The 21,605-nt window shown below is 41.7% G+C and overlaps 1 protein-coding gene across 1 annotated transcript in view; it reads left to right on the top strand.

Annotated features, from left to right (window-relative positions):
* Nucleotides 1-21,605, top strand: part of HTR2C (5-hydroxytryptamine receptor 2C) — a 95,589-nt gene that overhangs the window by 34,212 nt on the left and 39,772 nt on the right. The window contains exon 3 of the mRNA XM_056359792.1: nucleotides 15,545-16,187. Within this exon, the coding sequence (XP_056215767.1) occupies nucleotides 15,803-16,187 (385 nt within the window). The 5' untranslated portion in view covers nucleotides 15,545-15,802. The remainder of the gene's footprint in view (nucleotides 1-15,544; nucleotides 16,188-21,605) is intronic.

Genomic DNA, 21,605 nt, shown 5'->3' with positions numbered 1-21,605 from the left:
AGAGAGAACACTTGCCCTGTATGAGGAGAGACTAGGAGAAGGCAGCAGAGGGACTGGCATGACGAGTATGCTGGTATAAGATGGTAAAAGACCTTGTTGCAGCCGGCTAGTTTGGAGAGTGCTGTGACAACTAACCATAGAAGAATTAAATTCCAGCTTAACTAGAGTTGGGGGCAAAATGCTCATTCACTTCTAATCAATGGTGCCAGCACCAAAATTATTTTAGTTTGTGGTGATACTGAAGTTGTTAGAGGTCAGAAGCCAGGAGCAATGGGCCTGCCCTGCTGTTTCTGATGGAGTGTTTCCCTCCTGTGAAGGGGCTTGCTGTTACCAGAGGAGAATAGAAGTGTTTCTCCTTCAAACGTACTGTACCTGGGGGTGGACGATGGGGGGGAATACATTTTTCCCCACTTAAAAAACAATAACAAACAGTCAGTTGTTATTTCCTTAACTCTGAGCTGTTAGCATAGCTATTACTTTGCTGACAAAGTGAAAACAACTTAGTATTCACTTGCAAGAGAACATTAGTTCAGATGCCTTTGTTCCAGCCATTAAAATGCAGGCGCTACCTGATTCATATATAAATTGTTTTGATAGTTTTAGTATTTTTCCTTAGTTGAGTTTATTAAAAGTGCATTTGATCACCTCCCTTTGATATACTTGTGCTGGTATGACCAGTGTAAGGAGAGACTGATCTCCTGTCACCCATCACTTACATGGGGATGGCTTTTTGGGTGTCTGACCATAACACAGCAGTCATCAACAGCCTAGCCAGAAAACACTGTGGATGCACCTGACAAAATTCACCCAAATTTTAGGTAAACGAAGGGAAAATATTATTTTAAAAAAGGAAGTAACTGCTTTGGATCCTGTTTGAATGATGCCACTTCTAAATACTAGTTATTCCTTCACTTCTAAATGCTAGATTTCTTTTGTGGCTGCCATTGAGACCAGAGGTTGTCTTCATGCCAGAGTCTCTGTTTCTTTGTTAGTCTTTGGCCTTCATATTTTCGCCATTGTTGTGTTCCTGGTTTTGTCTACAGCTTCTTTCCTATTTTCATTTTGTTTGCTGTGGTCCTAACAGTTTCATTAAATGCAGCCAACCATCTGCCTGCTCTGTGCAGTACCAGCATTGTCAGGACTGCTTCCCTTGCTGTGATTTCAGCATGCCTCATACACTCTGTGACAATCTGAACTGTATGAAATCCTTATTTCTTGTGTACTCTCATAAAGAGAACTGGGTTAATCCAAATTGCATCACCGTCTATAGACCTCCTTTGCCTTTCACGTCATGCTGGAAACTGAAGTATTTTCTTTCATCTCCTTCATTTTGTTTTTCCTGACTCATTTACTGATGTCATAGATGACAGTTTGTGTCATTGCAATTTGCTCCCATGGAAATGACTCCTGCACACATGTGCGTGGCATCCGACTCCTTGCTCTTCAGTTCTTACATAATTCAGGAGCTGTCAGAGCTCTACCCCAACGTGCCCATCTGTCTATTCTCTCAAAGTTAATGAGCCTTTTTCTTCTTGCTTCAGGCATATTGCACACCCTGACTTATTCATAGATTATGTCTATTAAAATTGTCAAATGCTTTGAAAATTAAATCATTTCTCTAAATAAAGAGCTCACTTCTAATTTCATTGAAGAGATTTCGATGCAATTGGCTTATTTTCTAGTACAAATCAAGAGTGACTTTACTGAGGCCTGTCTGACCAGAGAGGGGATTGGGCCTTCTTGTTTGATTTATGATAGTTGTGATTTACAATAGTGCAGGAGCTCAGAATCTACCCCGGCTTTGTCTGAGAGCAGCAGCACAATCCAGAATTTACCTGGAATAAGGCACCCAGCCTAAAGTGGCCTCTCATGGAGTGAAGCAGTCAGCATGGGTGGGTTTGTTTCTTTGCTTTTAGAGCAGTGGAACATACAGAAGAACATTTGATGTTGATTATTACATTTCTTAAAGGAGTGGGAGGGAATGAAGGGAAAAAGCCTACAGTTCATAATAGAGCTGCTACATCAGTCTAAGGAGAATTAACAGTGAATTATGAGTATGAAACAGTAGGGCATTAACTGAAGTTAGATAACAATAACCAAAGAAGGGGAAAAAGCTCAAATTCATATCATTATATTAAGAAATTCAGTAGTGAATTTAGTTCATACTGGAGTGTTTTTTTCCCCAGAATAATTTTTTGGGGAAAAAAAATGTCTTAAATTACTTTTCTTTTTAGTAGTCCGTCTTTCTACTTTTTCTTTCTTTATTACTAAATCCAAAGCTGATCAAACTCTTTGATTTATGGCTCCTTTTTTTCTTTCTCGCAGCTGTAAGGTCTAGGAAAGGAAAGAAGCTAGAATTAAGAAATGAAACAAAATATTATTTTCTTAAAAAGTCAAGGTAATAAGTTTAATTTTTTTGAAGTCTAGACAATAAGATTTAATCAAAAAGCCATGTTGTTAGAACAATTTATTTAAAGCATTGGACTGTCCCTAGCCAACGCTGAAAAGGGAAAGCAGACTTACAAGGTGCCCACGTACACAGAATCATTTAGGTTGGAAAAGAGCTTTGACATCATGAGGCCCAACCACTAACGCAGTGGTGCCAAAAGTGCCACGCCTACACGTTTTTGGAATGCCTCCAGGGATGGTGACACCACCACCTCCCTGGGCAGCCTGTTCCAGTGCCAGAGCGCCCTTTCAGTGAAGACATTTTTCCTCCTACACAATCTAACCCCCCCCGGTGCAACTCGAGGTCGTTTCCTCTTGTCCTGTCGCTCGTTACCTGGGGGAACAGACCGACCCCCCTGCCTACAGCCCCTGCCAGGGAGCTGCAGAGAGCGGTCAGGGCCCCCCTGAGCCTCCTCCTCTCCAGACCAGCCCCCCCAGTCCCCTCAGCCGCCCCCCATCAGCCTCGTGCCCCAGCCCCTGCCCCAGCCCCTGCCCGGCTCTGGACACGCTCCAGCCCCTCCACGTCCCCCTGGCAGTGAGGGGCCCAAAGCTGAACACAGGATTCGAGGGGCGGCCGCACCAGGGCCCAGCACAGGGGGACGGGCACTGCCCTGGCCCTGCTGGCCACACTGCTCCTGACACCAGCCAGGCTGCTGCTGGCCCCCGTGGCCACCTGGGCACAGGGCTGGCTCCTGCCCAGCCGGCCCAGCCAGCCCCCCCAGCCCCTTTCCCGCCGGGCACCTTCCCAGCCCCCTGCCCCAGCCTGCAGCGCTGCCTGGGGCTGCTGTGCCCCACGGGCAGGGCCCGGCACGGAGCCGGGTTGAACCTCACACAGCCGGCCTGGGCCCCTCGCCCGGCCTGCCCAGACCCCCTGCAGGGCCTCCTGCCCCCCCGCAGGGCAGCACTGCCCCAGCCTGGTGTCCTCCGCAGACCGGCTGGGGGTGCGCTCGGTGCCCTCATCCAGGTCATTGATAAAGATATCAAACAGGGCCAGCCCCAGTTCTGAGCCCCGGGGACACCCCGTGTGCCCCCGCCAGCGGGATGTCACGCCATCCCCCACCACGCTCTGCCCGGCCGCCCAGCCAGCTCTTAGCCCAGCGCAGAGCACACCCGCCCCGGCCACGGGCAGCCGGTGTCTCCAGGAGATGCTTGGCACCCTGCCCGAGATGCTATGAGAGGCTTTGCCTGGACATCCCAAACCTGCTTGTGCAATTAGTCTCTTTTCCTCACAGAAGCGTCTCCTCTTCTACCCCAGAGGCTGCGCTGCCACTTGGCGAGACCTGGACAGGTTGGAGAGCTGGGCAGGGAGGAACCTTCTGAAGTTCCACAAAGGCTAGTGCAGGGTCCTGCCCCTGGGGGGGGCAGCCCCATGCATGCCAGGAGGATGAGACCAGGCTCTTTTCAGTGGTGCCCAGTGACAGGACAAGGGGCAATGGGCACAAACTGGCACACAAAAGTTCCTTCTGAATATGATGGAAAAACTTCTTTACCTTGAGGTTGTCAGAGTCCTGGGACAGGCTGCCCAGAGAGGCTGTGCAGTCTCCTTCTCTGGAGACATTCAAAATCCACATAGAGACATGACTCTGAGCAACCTGCTCTAGGAGAACCTGCTTTAGCAGGGGCTTGGACTGGATGATCTCCAGAGGTCCCTTCCCACCCCGACCATTCTGTCATTCTGTGATTCAAAACAACAGTCATTACTGTGACCCTGCCTTAGTGGAGTCTACAGAAAGTAATGCAATGGGGACACAGAGGTGGTGGTGGTCAGTTCCACTTTGGAGTCCACCACATATTGTCCCCTTGTTAAACAAGCCAAGCCTTTTATTCTTTTCTTCTGGGATGTCTCTCTTGTTCTGCTGTCCCCATGGGTGAGTGCAGCCCAACCATGCTCGCTTTGCCAAGCCCCTGAGCTGGCTGGGTGTGTGCTGCTCTGTATGGCCATGCCCGTACGGCACAACAGTCTCTGGTGCTTACTCACCTTCTCGGTGCACTAACGCATCTTAGGTGCAACGTATCCATGGCCTGGAGCTGGCTCACAGGCAGGATGCTCCTGCCCATGGATGCACAGGCTTCTTCCTGTTTGAATCACCTTTCTTGAAAATAGAAGAATAGTGAATAAAGATACAAGTATTAGGACTCAAGTGTCTTGTGCCTGTGATACTACTTCCTCCTTACCTTTACAAGAAACGCCTTGCTTGGTGTATATATAGGGCTTAGATTATATTTGTCTCTTTCATGTCCTTCTGGTGCTGATGTGTGGCTCAGACACCGAAGTAATTATCTTTGTTTCTAACTGATAAACTCTTAGTTTACAGCCAATTTCTGTTAGATATTTATAGTTTGTATTATCACATTTTATTATTGGTTATGTGATTAGTTCAGTTCTCAAAGCCATTCAGCTTCTTCTGTGCTATGTTCCATCCTTTCTCAATGTGGGTGTTGCATCCTGGTTTTGAATCATCAGTACATTCAATTCTCGCAGTAAAATGTTTTTTGTTTTGGCATCATTTAAAAAAAAAATCATAATGAAATGAGTATCAAGATCAAACCTTGCTAACCTCAGTGAACAACTTCCAGACAAGGGTTTGGGTTTTCAACTTAATTCATTTTTTGTCTTTTCTGCAGCCAATTCCATGGCAGTTTCACAATTGCTCTGTTCATCGTCTTCTCGGGAGTTTGCATAATAGTTTCCCTGGTGACACCATATCAAAAGGTTTAATGAAGTCCATGTAAATTGGAACCACTTAATTTATTTACTTTTTTTGCCTAGAGAATGGGGTGTTGAAGAACAAACAACCAAAATCCCAAGGCATGCAGTTCAAACCTGTTACAATGTACATCTTAGAAACTCAAGTTTATTATATATCACTTTCCATGTAGCTTCATGTCTTTAATTTTCCTTTTAAATCCGTTCTGAAATTTTGCCATGTTAAGATCAAACTAAAAGGTTTATAATTGTGTAGATAATTTTCTCTCTTCAATAGTAGGCATCACACAGACCATTTTTTATAACCATTTTAGTCTGATGATGTTGTTCTTTGTCCTTCTTTTTTTTTTTATATATCTGTTGTTAAGAGTTTTCTACCTGCTTTTTTCTTTAGGTTTTTCCTTTAGTACTGACTTGCCGAAATATCCATTTGTGATATATTTAGATCACAGCAGTGTTGGCTTTCTGAATTTATACTTTTACTCATTCCCTTTCAGGTCCATATGGATCAGTTTTCCAAGGAAAAAAAAAGAAAGAAAAAAAAAACCCAAACACTAAAGAGGAAAAAAAAAACCCCACTTGCATTTTTACAGTTTTCTTTGTGTGGGTGGATGTTTGTTGGTTTTTGTGGTGTTTTGGTTTTTTGTTTGTTTTGTGTTTTCTTCTTTTTTTAAAATCTTTTTAAGAAATTACATAACTTCCCTTTTATCAGTCTGTTTTCCCTAACATTTCTGGGACCCTATGTATTACTCATATGTTAAATAGCCATGTGAGAGCCTGTAAAGCTGGAAGAAGAGGAAAAATACAGCTACCAGGTCATAGTTTCCTTTTCTGCTGAGGAAGTCAGTAGAGCATCCCCATAGAGTTTAACAAGAGGTGCAGTGTCGGGACCAACCCTTTGGTGTGTAAGAGGCCGCACACTGCCAAGAGCTGAGTTTGAATCACTCCACGAGCGTTATCCATACAATAGTAACCTTTGGCTGTTCTTGCTATGAATAGCTACGCTTCCTATGTAATTGTTCTTACATCAACTGTTGTTAAGTATGAGATACAGATAAGTCAAGTAACTCATGAATGTTTCAATAATCCCTTCTCTGACATTGTACAGGTATGTGAAAACATATATCTAATTATGCTATTATAGTAAAAGCCCTGAGTGGTTTGTCAGTTTGTTAGGGACACTTTTTATTATGCTTTGCCCTTTGCTTTTGTTTTCCCTGGCTTATCTGATGCTGTTGATTATTTTTTTTAAAGACACTTAGGCAGCAGTGACAACAGGAGGGGCACTCAGTGGCAGGTATTAATAATGCACCACCACGTTAGGTAGGAGGCCTCTATTAAATTTCGTATAGCTTAAAATAAATAGCTCTCTGAACTCTGAATTAGAGGGTTCTTCAGCTTCAGGTATTTACTGGAAAACTGATTTAAGGGAGAAGCAATCTCAACTGTACGAATCCCACGGTGAGCAGCCACGTCAGGCACGACGGGTCAAGGTGCCTGAACCCAGAGTTCACGTGCAAAGCAAAAGGGAGATTCTGCCAGGATTGCATGTGGTGCAGGGTGTGCCCCACATCACTGCATGAAAAATCCCAGTTTCTTTGTTAGAAAATGAGTGACGTTACCAAACTGGCGTGATTTCAGAAGACCCAGAGTGCTGGAGTGAAAAGAAAGCTACAAATGCGACATCAAATGATTTCTTGCTTGCTTGAGACATTTGCCTTATTAAGTAACAGATGAGTCACCACCATTCCCCTAAAAACAGGCACGTGTGTTTTATGTAACGATGTGTGTACATTCATGCCATGACTCATGATCTGGCCTGGTGAATATTCATGTTCTTCCTTTCCAGATTGACTACTGCTCTCTATTACTATTGCAAAATATGCACAGTAACTGAAGATTGTCAGGTTCATTTTTATGGAATGTGATGTTTCCCCCCAAACATAATATGAAAAGAAATCATTTCATGATTATTTTTTATTAGATGCACGTATGTATTTCAGTGTGGTTTCCTACAGGTGCATACATAGTGGTTACAAATGCCGTATATATATGGTAATGTAGAATTGTGAAGATACTCAACCACACATGGGATAGAGCACTGTGCTGCAAAAACTGCTGAAAATTGTGGAGTCTTCTGGTTTTTAAATAGACATAGCTTTAAAACTCACAAAAAGTTGGCTGCAGAAAGCCAGGCAAGTGTTTTTGTTGTTTTGTTTTATTATATTTTATTTTGGGAGTTGCAAATGCTCATTTCCAGACCTTAATGGTGTAAACAAAGAGCCAAATGCAAAGCATTTAAGAGAGGAGAGAAAAATTTGTTTTCTTCTGATTAAGAAAGAGTTTAATAGCACTTTACTACAACAATACTAATAAAGCTGAGGGTAAAATACATACCACATAAGATTTTCCCACCGATGTTACATTTTATGTTTACCCTGTCATATGGCTGAATTAAAAAGGAACCAAGGAAATGTCATCCCAGTGGTGGCAGAAGGTGGGGGTCTTTACAGCCACAGGAGCTGTGTTGGGGGTTCTGCAGACTCTCAGACCTCTGCATACCAGGGAGCAAATACACACAATGCCTATAGCAAGTGTTGACATTTTAATGCTTGTATTGAATGCTTTCAGTTATTTATCGATGAGGTTGAAGCAAAATCTGAATTTTAATTCATTATTAACTCCATATACAGTGGTAGGTAAACATCCCATGCAATTATAAGGATCCCAAAATATATCTGCCAAGGAGGCTGAGGGATGCTAGGCTGGTCTTTTTACAAAGATGAATTTCAGCCACTGAGGACATGCATATTTAAAAAAATTAAATAACAAAAATTTAAAAAAGGTAGTTTGTAATGACAGCTACACATAGAAAATATGAACAACTATGGTGTAATCATTCCAAGAATTTAGGACAGTGTGATGAGACTCAGATTTATTCTGTTGTAGTATTTCTGTGTGTCTGAGCTGAGAGAGTGAGTTTATCATTGCAGGGAGTGGCAGAGTATCTACATCTTCTTATGAGTTTCCCAGGTGCTCTTTCACCAAGGGTAAATAAAAAATAAGGACACTAGTCTTACTGCCAGAAGGTAGATTAAGATCTCCTACATGTGCTTGTATTGCCTTGAAATGTCTGGAAAAGAAATTAATGCCTTTCTGACTCAGTATGTGGGAAGATACAGAGAGGGAAATTAATGCTATTTGGTTTTGGACAGAATGGTAGTGATTCATTATTATGACCCTACAAAATACCATTACTTGAGTTTGTGTCTGAGGAAACCCATTTTCCTCTTCTTGTGGAAAAAATGAAATATTCTTTTTGCGTTTACAAGTAATTAAATAGTTATTTTCTGTGTTGGAATTAAAAAATAGTGGTCAAAAGCTGTGTTTGGGGAGGTTTTCCTGAAGTTTTATGAAGTGTTTCTTACACTGATTTATCTCCAGTACCTGCTGGTAAAACTTGCAGAATTTCTTGCAAAACTGAAGAGGGAGTATTGAATGCTTCCTTGGAAAAAGAGTCCCTAATCAAAGTGCTAGTAATATGGTCCCCAGCTCAAGAGTGGCTCTGGAAAGTATTTAAATACTTAAAAGTAGACATAAGCACTTCTCTGGACTGCATCTGCAGTTAATTTTGAAGTGAGTATCTGCAGGATAATCAGTAGGTTTTGAATTTTCTTTTCCCTCTGAAATGGCTGTGAAAACATGCCTCTGTGTTCACAGTGCATGTATGGCTTTCGAAAGGCAGGAAAATTTCCTGATGCTCCCAAGTGATGAAAATGAATTGGGGCTTTCTACAGCTGCCACTTTTCAGAATATACTTGAACCACGCATTCCTCAGACGCCTGTGACCTCACCGCGGGACCAGAGGTGAGGACTTGGCATCGCTATGTGCATCTCCGTGCTGTGACAGGGACAGGTATTGGTGCAGCTGTAGGGTCCTGGTCCCCACATCATGCAGGTTGGGGTCCTCATGGTTATGGTCTCCCACCTGGGCACGTGGTTTTGTTTCTGGCCTTGGGGAAACAAAAGGCGACAGGATGTGCTGGTTTTATCCTGAGCACAAATAATAGGGACAAGCACAGGGTGTGTATCCAGGGATAGGAGCTCATAAACATCCCCAGGTTGGACAGCTTTGCTCAGAAGCAATTTCTGATTCAATTGTAGAATAATTTAGGCTGAAAAGGACCTCTTGAAGGTCTCAGGTCCAACCCCATGCACAAGGCAGGACTAACTTTAAAATTAGATCGGGTGTCGGAGGTTAATCCCCAAGGATGGAAATCCTGTGGTTTCTCTGTGACCCACTTCCCTTGTCTGACCATCCTTGCTGTGATTTCCTTTCTCTATTTTTTTTCCTATTTTTTACGTTATTTCCTTAGATCTATCACTGTGACCGTTGTTTTTTGTCATTTTGCTGTGCAGCTTTTGGAAGAGTCTCACTACCTTCTCTGTAAGCACCAGCAGGGAGCTGTAGACAGCAAATACATCCCCGTTCAAAGCCTTTGCTCTGTGCTGAAGCAAACCTGATGCTGAACCAAACACTGTATTTAATGTGCTTAGCCCCAGCCACCTTGGTGGTCTCCATTGGACTTGCTGTGTTCTCACGCACCGTTTAAGAGTAGACCTGCACAGAAACAGAGATGCGTGTTGGCACTGCTACAAAAAGGAGCAAGATGAGTTGCAAGTGCCTAAAATACAAAATTCTGTAAATATAAAAATATGATTTTACTCACTCACTAAAACTAAAGGGGCCCTTGCAAGGGTGTCATAGAAGATGTATTTTAAAGCAACCTTCTGTTCCAAAGAAAAATGAAAATGAATTTGGCAATGCATTAAAAAAATAAATTAGTAAAGATGCAAATAGCAGGAAATATGGAGTTTAGAGTGAAGAATGAAGCCTTAAATCTGCCTTCTTGAGCCTAAACTGTATATCCTCTTATATAATTTAAAATTATTTGCTATTTCGTAGCGGGCTTCACGGAACTGTAACAATTTACATCATCTGACTGTCTGGCTCAGATAGTTGTGAACTATCTGCAACTGTTTTGCTGTCAAAAATTGCAGTACTTGCAGTGCAGTTTACTCATCTTCAGATTTATTTTTACCCTGATAGAGGTCTATCATCAAAGCCAGGGCTGAAGGAAAAACTTTTGATTTAAAAAAATGTTTGATCTTTAAAAACTTGTTGGCTTTCATCTGCTTATCAATGAAATGTGAATGCGACTCAGGGAATTGAATACTGCTGATAGTTTAGAAGGAAACAAATCTCTTTTGCTCACTTCTGGCCTTTATGTCTTTGACAAGGCTTTGGACATTGCTTGTTTTTCTTGTGGGGAGGGAATTGCTGAAAGTCATCGCTTTTGATCATTAAGTACTTTTGCTTTTTACAGCAAGACTTACCATGAATTAAAGTATTATTCTCCTCTGAGTCTGCCTGAGACTCAGGTTCTTTTTTTGGGGCTAAATTGACAATCCTTGATTTCTTATCCAATTTCAAATGCGTGTTGTTAAAATTCAGGCTGTGACTCCCAGAGAGTTATTAAATGATATAGGAGAGCACAGGAGCTCTGCAGTCTGTCCAGAAGAGGCAGGATCCTGGCTGGGGGCCGGGGAACGTCTCGAGTTCTCAGCAGGTGGCTGACTTTCTCCAGGAAAAAAAAGTTCTGAGCTTTGAAGGGTAAAACGACTAAAGACAAATGCATTTAATTCAAAGGAAAAAATAATTGTGTTTATTCTGAGAAAGGTTGTTTTGTTTGCTTGTTCCTTTTAGCAAGAGTAATGATGGTAAACACTCCCAAAGGCACATGAACCCCCCAGTGCCCAACCAGTACAGACTTACGAACCATTGCAGCTTTTGTTTCCCTTTGACTTAGCCTTCTGGAATACCTGAACACTTCAGCACACCAAACTCTTGCTTTAAATAATTCATGTGTTCTTGATAGAAGAGAAACAAAAATGTTTTTCTACCTTCAATTTATTCTAAACTGGACTTAAAGACTGAAGTTAAAAAACGTGCCCAAAGAACTCATTACTCACTTCTATCAGAAAGCAAGGGTGGCATAGACAAGAACTTGGCTTTGCTTAATGCTTAAATTATAATTTTAAGGACTGTCAGTAGTAGATTGAACTGGAATTGGTGATTGACCACAAAATTCAATATGTGTGCTTTGAAGTTAGCTATTGGAAAAAAAATCTGTGGTAAGCACAGCTTTTAATTTAAAATTGTAGAGATATTTCTTAAATACATGCAGAATTCATTAATGAAATGTGAATTATTTTTCTGGTACAGTGATGTGCTTAGAACACTGCAGCTGAAGGAATTAGCGATGAAGTTTTACCTTTGGAGACTGAGGGATGCAACGCAAAAAAAAAGCTGATGACTTCAAGCTAGAATCCATGTAAAATAATAATAAAAGTATTAACAAAACTACAGGATGGTTAATTATGATGGTGGAGCCCAATCCTGAGCATAGCTGTAGTCAAATTTCCACATATCATTTTTCAAAAGAATATGCAGAATGCTTCCTCTATTGATGTTAAAGCAATTGAGAGAGTTTTGTTTCTTTTTAACGTTATAGTCTTGGATGAGACCTATACCACTTTTGAAGACCCTCATGATCCTGGTGTCCTCTCCAAGGTATTCCTGCCAGTACAGAATCTGATGCTGTTCTGGAATGAGTAACAATGATTCTCCAGGCAGTGAAACCTGAAAATGATAAATAAAAGCAGTGGAGTGAGTCTTGGTAAGGACTCTGGTGGAGTGTTTTTAACAGAAATGTGGTAGAATAGGACCGAAACCATTGGCTCAGATGTTAGACGCCTCTCTTCTGTGTAAAGGATTTTTTTTCTCTTTATGCCAAGGTAAGAGACGAAGGCCTGTCACTGTTTATGCCAGACCTGATGATGGCTGAATGTAGGGAACATCAAAATGAGCTGTCATGTTATTCTGGTCTGAGAGTTTGGCTCTTCCTTCCTCCATTTCCTGGGTGCAGGGACCTGGTTGCACCTGGGGTGGCTGTCAGTGGCACTGGGAACCAGAGCTGCCAACCTCCTTCTGGCCACCGTCAGGGACAAGTGACGTACAGAGCAGTTCCAACACCTTTCATCCATCTAAACCAGGAATTTGGGGGCTATAGGATAAGGCAGAGCTCTGCCAGTGTTCGCTTTTTTTTCTACACATCTCTCCTACATATGTACCCAGTTATTTTAGGTATTGCATTTCCATAAGTGCACCTGGAAAATGCTTTTTTAGGTTTCTCTGTGATTTCCTTTTCTTTTCCTAGTTCTCTATTAGCACAAAAACAGTAATGGTGCACTTCACATGTCACTCCAGGTGATAGACAGGTGAATGGCCAAGTTTTAAAAGAAATCATAATTCCTTCTAATAGCAAAGATGAAATTTGGAATCTGAGATTAATTTTTACCATTATAGCCCTAATTAAAAAAATTCAGTTTCTCAATATCGTATCATAGTTCTACCTCTGCATGTGGAACATGTACATTTTTAACTACTGACAGGAGTGTATGGAAAGGTTTATTGAGAAATCTGTTAGACTTTAGAAAATGTAATTTTCTTGCTGAGAAGTTAGTGTGAACCAAATTTGCAGAATTTACTTTGTGTAGAAAGCATTTTTCTCAGTCTCTCTGCGTGTGTTTGAAAAACTGCTCATTTAGAGCAATCAAATGAATATTGAAGTCTCCCTTTCTCAGGGAGACTTATTTGTCAGGCTTTCCTGACAAAACCAATCTTTTTCTCCTGACGATAATCTAATCCAAAGCAAATTGTATTTGGTGACTAGTATAATTTTGGAACCCCATGCCTGGTGGGACATTAGTAGTCAAATAGCATACATTTTATTTTTAATAATAAAACTGATGAATAAGCAAGTGATAATCCATCCTACTTTTTTGGTTTTTTTTAACTCCGTGTTCTGATGCAACATCATTCATGGAAGAAAATGTTATTGAAAATACATTTGTGAAATGCAAGAGAGAATGACCCTACTGACCATTTCAGAATTCAGTCCTGAGCAGTTATAAAATTAGATTTTTTTATTCAGAAATCTTATCTTGCAGTTATGTTGCTTTTTTTTTGGGGGGGGGAGGAGTTCGACGATCTAGAGTTGAGGCATCTCCCTGCTCATGTTCCTTTGGCACTCCCAACTAGCATGTGCTAGGAACGTCAAGCTCATTCATATCTATGGCAATAGCAGGTAGCATCACCCTCACCAAAGCCTCTGAGAATTCAGGTCTGGGAAGAAGTAAGACCAAGGCTGGGTATCCTGAACTCAGGATTTAGGTATGAACTTTCTGCTCATCCTGCCAAAGTATTACTGTGGCATGATCAACAGTGCCCAAGAGTCATGGAGCCAAAAAAAAGTTTCCAGAGTCCCAGAAATTCCCACTGGCTCTAATGGGGCTATCTTGCACAGCAAAGGTTGTGCCACAAAGTTGCCTAGTGTCTCCTTCACTGTGGAAAGGTGATTTGGAAAAATGGTTCATTTTATTCACAGCTTTAAAGCAAAAGCTGTGTTTTGGGAGAAAAAAAAAAAAAAAAAAACCAACAAAAAAACCCCAACAAACCCAAACAACCAAACTGAAGTATTTTGAAACTTTCTAGAGATTATTTTTTTTTAGGCCAGCTAAGTTGAAAAAACCAACGGTCCAGTGACAACTTGTTAATTCATCTGCATGTGCAGCTGCAAAATTATTTTCTATGTACATAGTGCAAAACTTCTTCCTAAATATGAGGTTTAGAGACCCTTTGGGAATAATTAACTATAATGCAGAAGCAAATCTGGGTTCATTGTACACACTGCTCATTTTACAAAATGTTTTTGTGCACAAAGCCCATTGGTAAGTTTCTAAAACCTTCATGAATGTTAAACATTTTATTATAGGACTCTGAGCACTTCTTATTTTGCATAAAATCTAATGTAATCCCATGAATTAAATTTAGCTTTTGATCCCTGGACAGCAAATTGCTGTGTCACATGTGCGCCACCATGTATTCAAGGGCTAAAATCTGGCTTTTATTTAGTTAGTTATTTAACAGTGATAGAACAGCTCTTTTCCTGTGGACTACACAAAGAAGTTGAGGATATGCTCAAAATAAGTTGCATGCCATTGATTTTATTCTACTTGATGGTTGACTTCCATACAGTGTGGTATTTTTTTCTGTTGTTCTGCTAGCTGCTTTCCTTCTGTGCTTTTGGTCCTATGCTGTGCGTGGTGGTGAGGACCCTGACTCTGGGAATGCAAAGCAGAGCTGCTTTACTACTTGTACAGGATGGACAGTCAAAACGATTGCGTTCCTGAGGATGTGATTTAGCCAGGATTGGGAATACATACCTTTAGCCTCAGTTGGGGGTAGGCATGTGTCTGAAGTTAAGAGTATGTTTAATCTGCTGAATTAGGTCAATGCATGAGGCTACTGGACTCCTTGCAGGCGTCAGTGTAATGCTTTCTGGCCTGTATTCCATGGGCAGTCAGGGGCTGCAATCTGACTTGCCCTTGCTGTCAACTAATTTGTGAAGGAGCATAAATCATGCGAGATGCTCTGAGGAATATCTGCTGACCGCGAGAGGATTATCCTGCCAGCCGTGTGTGTGATGGGGCTGCTGATGCTTGCACATGGGCAGTAGTCCTGGGCAGCAGCCTGATGGCACTGGGCTTACTTGGCCCAGCTGTGTGCTTGTGGTCAGTGTGGAAGCACGGCAGCACAAAAATGGGTGAAGAAGAGCAGAAATAACTGGTCAGTTTTTATGAAAGTTTGTCCTTTCTCTTCATTTAATTCTATTACCTGTTTGGGGACATTGACAGCATAGCATCGTATAATGTTACCTAATATATATTGCATCTTATTCACCATTGATTTCCCAATAAATAATAAAAAAGATGTCTTCCTTAGTATAAGACAGTCAATCATCAACATCTGAGGGTTTTTTACAACACCTGCGCTTTATCTCAGAATATGCAAAATATATCCAAACCCTTCCATTTAAGGAGATGGTTTACGCGGTGTTTTGGCTGCGTTGTCTGCATTGGTTGGGATTTCATGCAATTACTGTTTTACACACCAACAGAGTACCTGTGAAGTGGCTATCAATTGAAACATATTTTGCTCTTCAGACTTGCTTTTGCAGGTTTCACAAAACATTTAATTAGCGATAATCAGCTTTTAACCAACCAGAGCAGGCTGATGTGATTCTCTCCCTCTCTCCCCCATAACTGTAGGCATAGTCTGCACCCATAAGATAAATTACTTGCAGTCTGGAGAACATCCTAGCCAGCAGGAAGGGAGAGAGTAAGAATGTCAGTTGCATGGAGATAAAGAAGGTGATGTGTATACTGTGATTTCAGTAAAGAATATACTTTTTCTTTCCTTTTCAGGATGGTGGACCTGGAAACCAGCTGGAGATTGCAAAGTCTCCTTTCTCTCGAGGGTGCCAGTCAGCGGTCATCTTCCACCACACCCAAGGAAACCAGAAGAGCTCCACGCTAACCTCTGTAAGGCTTGTTTCACTATGGAAGATCAATTGATTTTCTGGCTCAGGTTTTGTGAAGTTCAGCATCTGCCTTGGACCCACAATTTGGAAAAGGGGTCATCTCTGAGGCACGGTTAAGAGACAGAAAAAACAGTCCCAGACGATGAGCACTTTAAGTAGCCCTGGAATATTACTCAGCTTAACGACAGTGTCTGTTACGCTGGATTTTAGTTTGCATGGCGGTCTGATGGCTTGGTCCTTAAGCAGTAATTTGACTCTGAATCAGAGTTTGTCTACATCTGATCCTCTTAATGCCTCTGAGAAGGGCGAAGTCTCTCGGATGTCCGTGAGGGAGAAGAACTGGCCAGCCCTCCTGATCTTGGTTGTCATCCTGCTGACCATTGGGGGGAACATATTGGTAATTATGGCTGTGTCCTTGGAGAAGAAGTTGCAGAATGCTACAAACTTCTTCCTGATGTCTTTGGCGGTGGCAGACATGCTGGTGGGTATCCTGGTCATGCCCGTGTCGCTCATTACAGTCCTGTACGGTAAGTGGCTTCCCTCCTTGTTTGACTGAATGCTTTTGCAGGGAATCCCGGGCTGCAGCAATCTGCTTTGTCCGGTTTTTCATGTGCTGGTAGCTTGGGGAGTATCAGTGTGGACTTTGTTGTGGGTCTGTGCTGAGGTTCGTGCTCTGCTGGGTGAAGGTGAGGCTCTGCTGGGAGCAGAACTTGTTTCCATGCTGTTGGGAATGACCCATGAATGGTACCAGCGTCAGGGGTTTTTTTTTTGGCTGAGGCCACTCGGAGACACTGCAACAGTGAGTCAGCTTTCACCTTCTGGTTGGGCTGCCCCAAAATTAGCTGGGACACAAGAGCTTAGGGAAATATTGAGGAGTGTGGTTTTGACTGACCCAGCTCTAAGCCAGGGCAGAATCAGTCCTCGAGCTCCCACTGCTATCAGTGGGGTTTGAGCAATAATGTGGTTGATAAAGGAGGTTTGCACTGGTAGATTTGGCATTCAAATAAAAGCCTTCACTCTTGGCATTTATACCTGAGCTTGCCTTGTGCCATTCAGGGGCTCATTTTGCCTTTCTGTGCCTCAGTTTACTGATCTCTAACATGAGGAAATGCCCTCTGTTTCAAAACTCTTTGAGATCTTCATGTATAGGTGTAAGCATCGATTTCTCCCCTGCCACATTAGGGTCGGTGTGTTTGCACTGAAGTAGGGTGTTGCTCCTGCCCTGAAGTGTAGAATCACTGTTAGCACTTCAAAGGAGTAAAATATCACACACATCCAACTTTCTTGTCTGTCTAAGACTTGGAATCTTTTTTTTTTTTCCCCAGTATGGTATTAGGACTCTCCATCCCTGGATATTACAAAGGGGTATTGTGTTCACCTCTATATCTCTGATCATCGTATTTATGTATTCATGTATCAATATAATATGTTATATGTGTGTTTACTAGATAGCAATAATTTTTGGTCTTTTTTCAGATTTTCTTTGAAAAGTATTTTAATACTGGTATTTCTTGGAAACAAATAATGCTGTTTACTTACAAATTTGATTAGAGATTGGTTTACTGTCCTATAAAGTAAAATGTATGGTTATTTATGTGACTCTTCACTTGCCTAAATGATTCAGACAGAGATTCATTTCTAAAACATGTTGATCAAGAATACATCATTCCAAAGCTTATATAACTTGTCTACAGTGAGTTAAATCAGTATGTGATTTGGGTACAGAGCTAGCCACTGAGATCTTATACATAAAACCTTTTATTTTGGGCTGTCAGAATATTTCCATCTCTAAATCTTCTCTGTATTACAATGTGTGTATTTTATTTTTAGCATTTTACTCTGGCTCCCTGGAGCTGGAAAGGGAGCATGTAAATACTGAATTATTTGGTTGACCTGCACTTGCATCAATTCTGGGTTACCGGGTGACTCTGAAAAGGTGAATTTATGGAAGTGATCTTCCTACATCCATACTTTCTGAGTCTTTGGAAACTAATGGAAATGGATTTTCTGTTCTGTCTAGAAAATTATTACTTAAAGTCGTTTAAAGGTGTAAAGCATGCTGCATATTTAGAGGCAAGTAAATATCATTGATCTGAAGAGGAATTGTAATTATTCCACTTTTCTATCAGAGCGCCAGTATTAGCTGTTGATGGCCCAAACATTTCTCCGCAGGCAAATGGCACTAAATAGATTTTTTTTTTTTTGGCAGAAGTTATTATTTCAGAACAGGCATGGAAAATTTGTGGAAATATTGTGAGAAATTAGAATAGCTGCTATTAATTCAGAGGAGCCAGGAGGCCACTGGAGCTGTGCTGGGTGCTGGCACGGCTCCCTTGGGCCAGCTTGGTGGCCCTTGCTGGGCTGGACCAAAGCAGGCACATTGCCTTTAGGCTTTGTAGGGGAGGAGGAAAAGCTCCATTTGGGGAAAAGAGAGACTCAGAGGACCTTGTGGACTGATTTAAATAGGACTCCTGTGAAATTACTCTTCTATATTATTTAAGGTACTAATTTTGGAAGCAAGCAGCCAGGGATGTGCCACTCCAGCAGCAAGGAAAGAAGGCTGCCGGAGGGAGTAAAGGAAGTCTATCCCCTCTCCCAAGTGATTATTTGCTAATTTATCCTGAAAATAAACACTTGGTATGATACCCAGAAGTTAAAGGGCACGGGTTGACTGAGTATGTCTGATAGAAGACCAAAGGAAAAAGACTGAGCTTGTCAAGGGTATTGCTCCACTTGAAATCCACCATAACATGAGGATACCCGTTTGTGGGCCTTTAGAAAAATCATTTAGGGTATAACACTAACAAGGCACATCAACAACCTCAGCATTTGATGGTTCACATAAATAAAACATACATGTAACAGCACAGAGGAAAAGCTGGTTAAACCGTTAAACCTGTCACTCATCACTACATACAACTTGGACCAAATACAGCTGTGTCTTCCTCAGCTTCACGTGTGCTGGAGTCATCAAGCATTTCAGAGTCCTACACCTACTTCTAGCTTTGGCAGGGAGGGGAGGCAGGTATCTTGTGTATTATATTCAGCTTGGTGGACCAGTTCTTACAGCAGTACGAGACAGCAGCAGGAAAGGCTCTTGGCAGAGCCAAAACATTAACAAATGCCGTTTTTATAATTGACAGCCTCCAGACATCCATCACTTGTTCCCTAGTCTGTTTAATCTAGTAGCATCTCTGCACCATTGCATACACCGGTTTTGAGGAAAAAAGCTGTCCTCTTGGGTAACACAAGGTTTCTTGGCTTAGTTTCCTTTGAGCTGTAGTTTTTGGTCGGAAGGTCCTTCTTACAGCAGCCTGCAGGCTCTTTGGATGCCGTGGTGGCCAGCAGAACGGGGCACTTAATTTCGTTGTCTAAAAGCTAGACGTCAGAAAATCCAAACACACACAAAAGCTTTAGTGGGTTTTGTGTTCTGTTTGACATGGTAGCACACAAACCAGTAGCAGTGATTAAGGGGACAAATATTCAACCATCAGCAGAATTCCTCTGAGAGTAACTGAGATTCATGGTCATGGACTACTTGGAGACATAACTGTGGATGTTCAGTCACTTTTACTCTGTATATTTTACCCTATGCATTCTATAGTCTATGTATTACGACACTGGACTCTTTCAAAAGCTACCATATGCTGTACAGAGAAATGTATGCAGCATATCTCTTCCAGATCGGTAGAAGTCACTTTTAATTTTTGTAATCTGAAAGGAACCTTAAAAAATACATATAATAAATAGAAGAGAGATGAAGTTGCTTTTAAGTTTCCACATCAGCTCTCTCAGTCCCAATGATAAATTCCAGTTTGCAGAGTAGGTTAATTTCCTTACTTTTCAGCTAATGAGGTAGATGAAGTAGATTTCACTTCAAGCATAACCAGAAAATTGAATAGACACCCTCCACAAAGACTTCTGGTTTTCAGTGGTTTTCTTAATTAAAACAAGAAAAAACCAAGTTGTCAGTTAATTCAAGAATCTTATTACAAAGGAAGGGATGGCAGGATGCATCATGCTGGATTTTTCACAATTAGTCAGTGTTCTGATATATTTATCAATTAGTCTTTCTTAAATTTCTCGGACTAATCGGTGAGTGTCGTTTGACAATTTAGAACATTTCCCATGGCATGCAATTCCCAAAGAACTAAACAGATTAGTATGCTAATTAATCAGCATGTACTGGGGAGAGTAAATGAGAAATTAACACTGGGTTTAATTTCAATGGAGAAACTTCTGATTAATTAAAAATACTTGTGTGATAGGGCATCACGTATTCAGCATGTAATGGAGCTTCTGACAACACGTGGAGATTGTCTCCTCACCCTGGAGCATCTTAGGGACAAACAGTGGTGCGCTTGCGTTACTTCTCGTGTTTATGGGCAGGGAAGAGAGGGCTGCTCTTTGGCTACTAGGACTAGTGGAGGAATGCTGGAGGATCTCATCAGCTCTGTGGAAACTGCAGACAGTACTAAACTTTCTTCATCTTAATGAAACGGGTTCACAGCTGCTAACAAGATGCTAAAGCGTGGCCAACAAGTGGCCAACACACTCATCTGTGACTCCAGGTGCCCAGGCTTCTCTCTTCTCTTTGAGTTTCAAAAAACACTGTAAAGCTGCAGCCCAGTGCAGCTTCCAGGAAGGCTGGTCTTAGAGGCAGCATTCGTTAGCCCCAACTGCTGGAGCAGCTGTACATCCAAATTATTGTTATTATTGATAATTATGATCATTATTATGTGGTGCTGAGCACTTGTGGCAGACTTTGCTGCTTATTCCCCCTTCGGAGGGGAGAAGCAGTGCAGTTTAGCATTTCATGATATGATACTCAGATATCTAGCATTTTAAAAATCTTGCCAAGTCATGGCCTTAGCTGCATCTTGACCACACGAAATTCCAGGTGGCAGTTGCATTATTTTCAGAAATTATTTTTCATGCATGTTAATTTTAAATGCATGAGTTTCTGTTTGTATTGGGTAACCACTACACTTCATTCTTCTGCTGGACTTTGCACAGATGGAAACACCTAGGTTGCTTGCACTGTGTCATAAACTCAGAGATGGGATTATTTTTGCTCTCCCGTGACACCTTGTAACTGGGATGTCTGCAATGAAAGTTAAATCCAACAGCATGTATTAGTCTATCTTTTACTGTCAGTAAAATCCATTGGCTGCTACGCTGTGTTCATCCAGCAGCACTTATTTTCTTTTGAAGTCCCCACAGCTTTCTTGTAACCTCAGCTAACCTGCATAATTATGCAAAATCTAAAAACATACTAAGTCATTGTTCACCCTCTTTCTAGCTTATTAGATACATAGAGAACTTCAATTCAGATATTGAGTATCCTGCTACTGAATTTTCTCCACAGGAACAACTGCCTGTTTACCTAATATGACAAATGGGATTAAGTTGTGGCATGTCTGTGTTGCTGTTGGGAAAGAAAACTGTACGGCGTGCCCTGGATCCGTATAAAAGCTTCTCTTCTGTTACACAAGGTTTAAATTGAGCTTAGAGTGAGGGGATCTGGGGGAATACTAAATAGTCTCTTGGATATTCTCTGTACACCATTGAATATGGGTCCCTGGTTGCAAAAAATTTTGAGGCAGCTGAATGTTAAGTGGCCAGATTTTCCAGAACCCCTGAAAGTATTGCACCCTACAAGTGATGCTCTGCTTGATCGTTTGGAAACTGCATTAGGATCCTATGTAGCTTTATCGTGCGTTGGTGGAAAACTGGTGGCTTCTGGTCAAGTGAAAGTCAAAGGCTGAAGCTGAAGACCTGAAATCAGCACAGGAGCTCAGGCCTGGAGAGGCTGATAATACCTAGCAAGAGGAGGGAGTGATGCTACATGCCCTTTCTCCGCAGTGATTAACTTTGATCACTTGTAGTGTCGTCAGCCTCTTCCAACTCACTTTGGGTAGAAGCCTTTAGCTTTTAATTGTTAT

This window comes from Falco biarmicus, chromosome 14 (genome assembly GCF_023638135.1).
Source record: "Falco biarmicus isolate bFalBia1 chromosome 14, bFalBia1.pri, whole genome shotgun sequence".
NCBI classification, from domain to species: Eukaryota; Metazoa; Chordata; class Aves; order Falconiformes; family Falconidae; genus Falco; species Falco biarmicus.
This window is presented reverse-complemented; position numbering and strand designations above follow the sequence as displayed.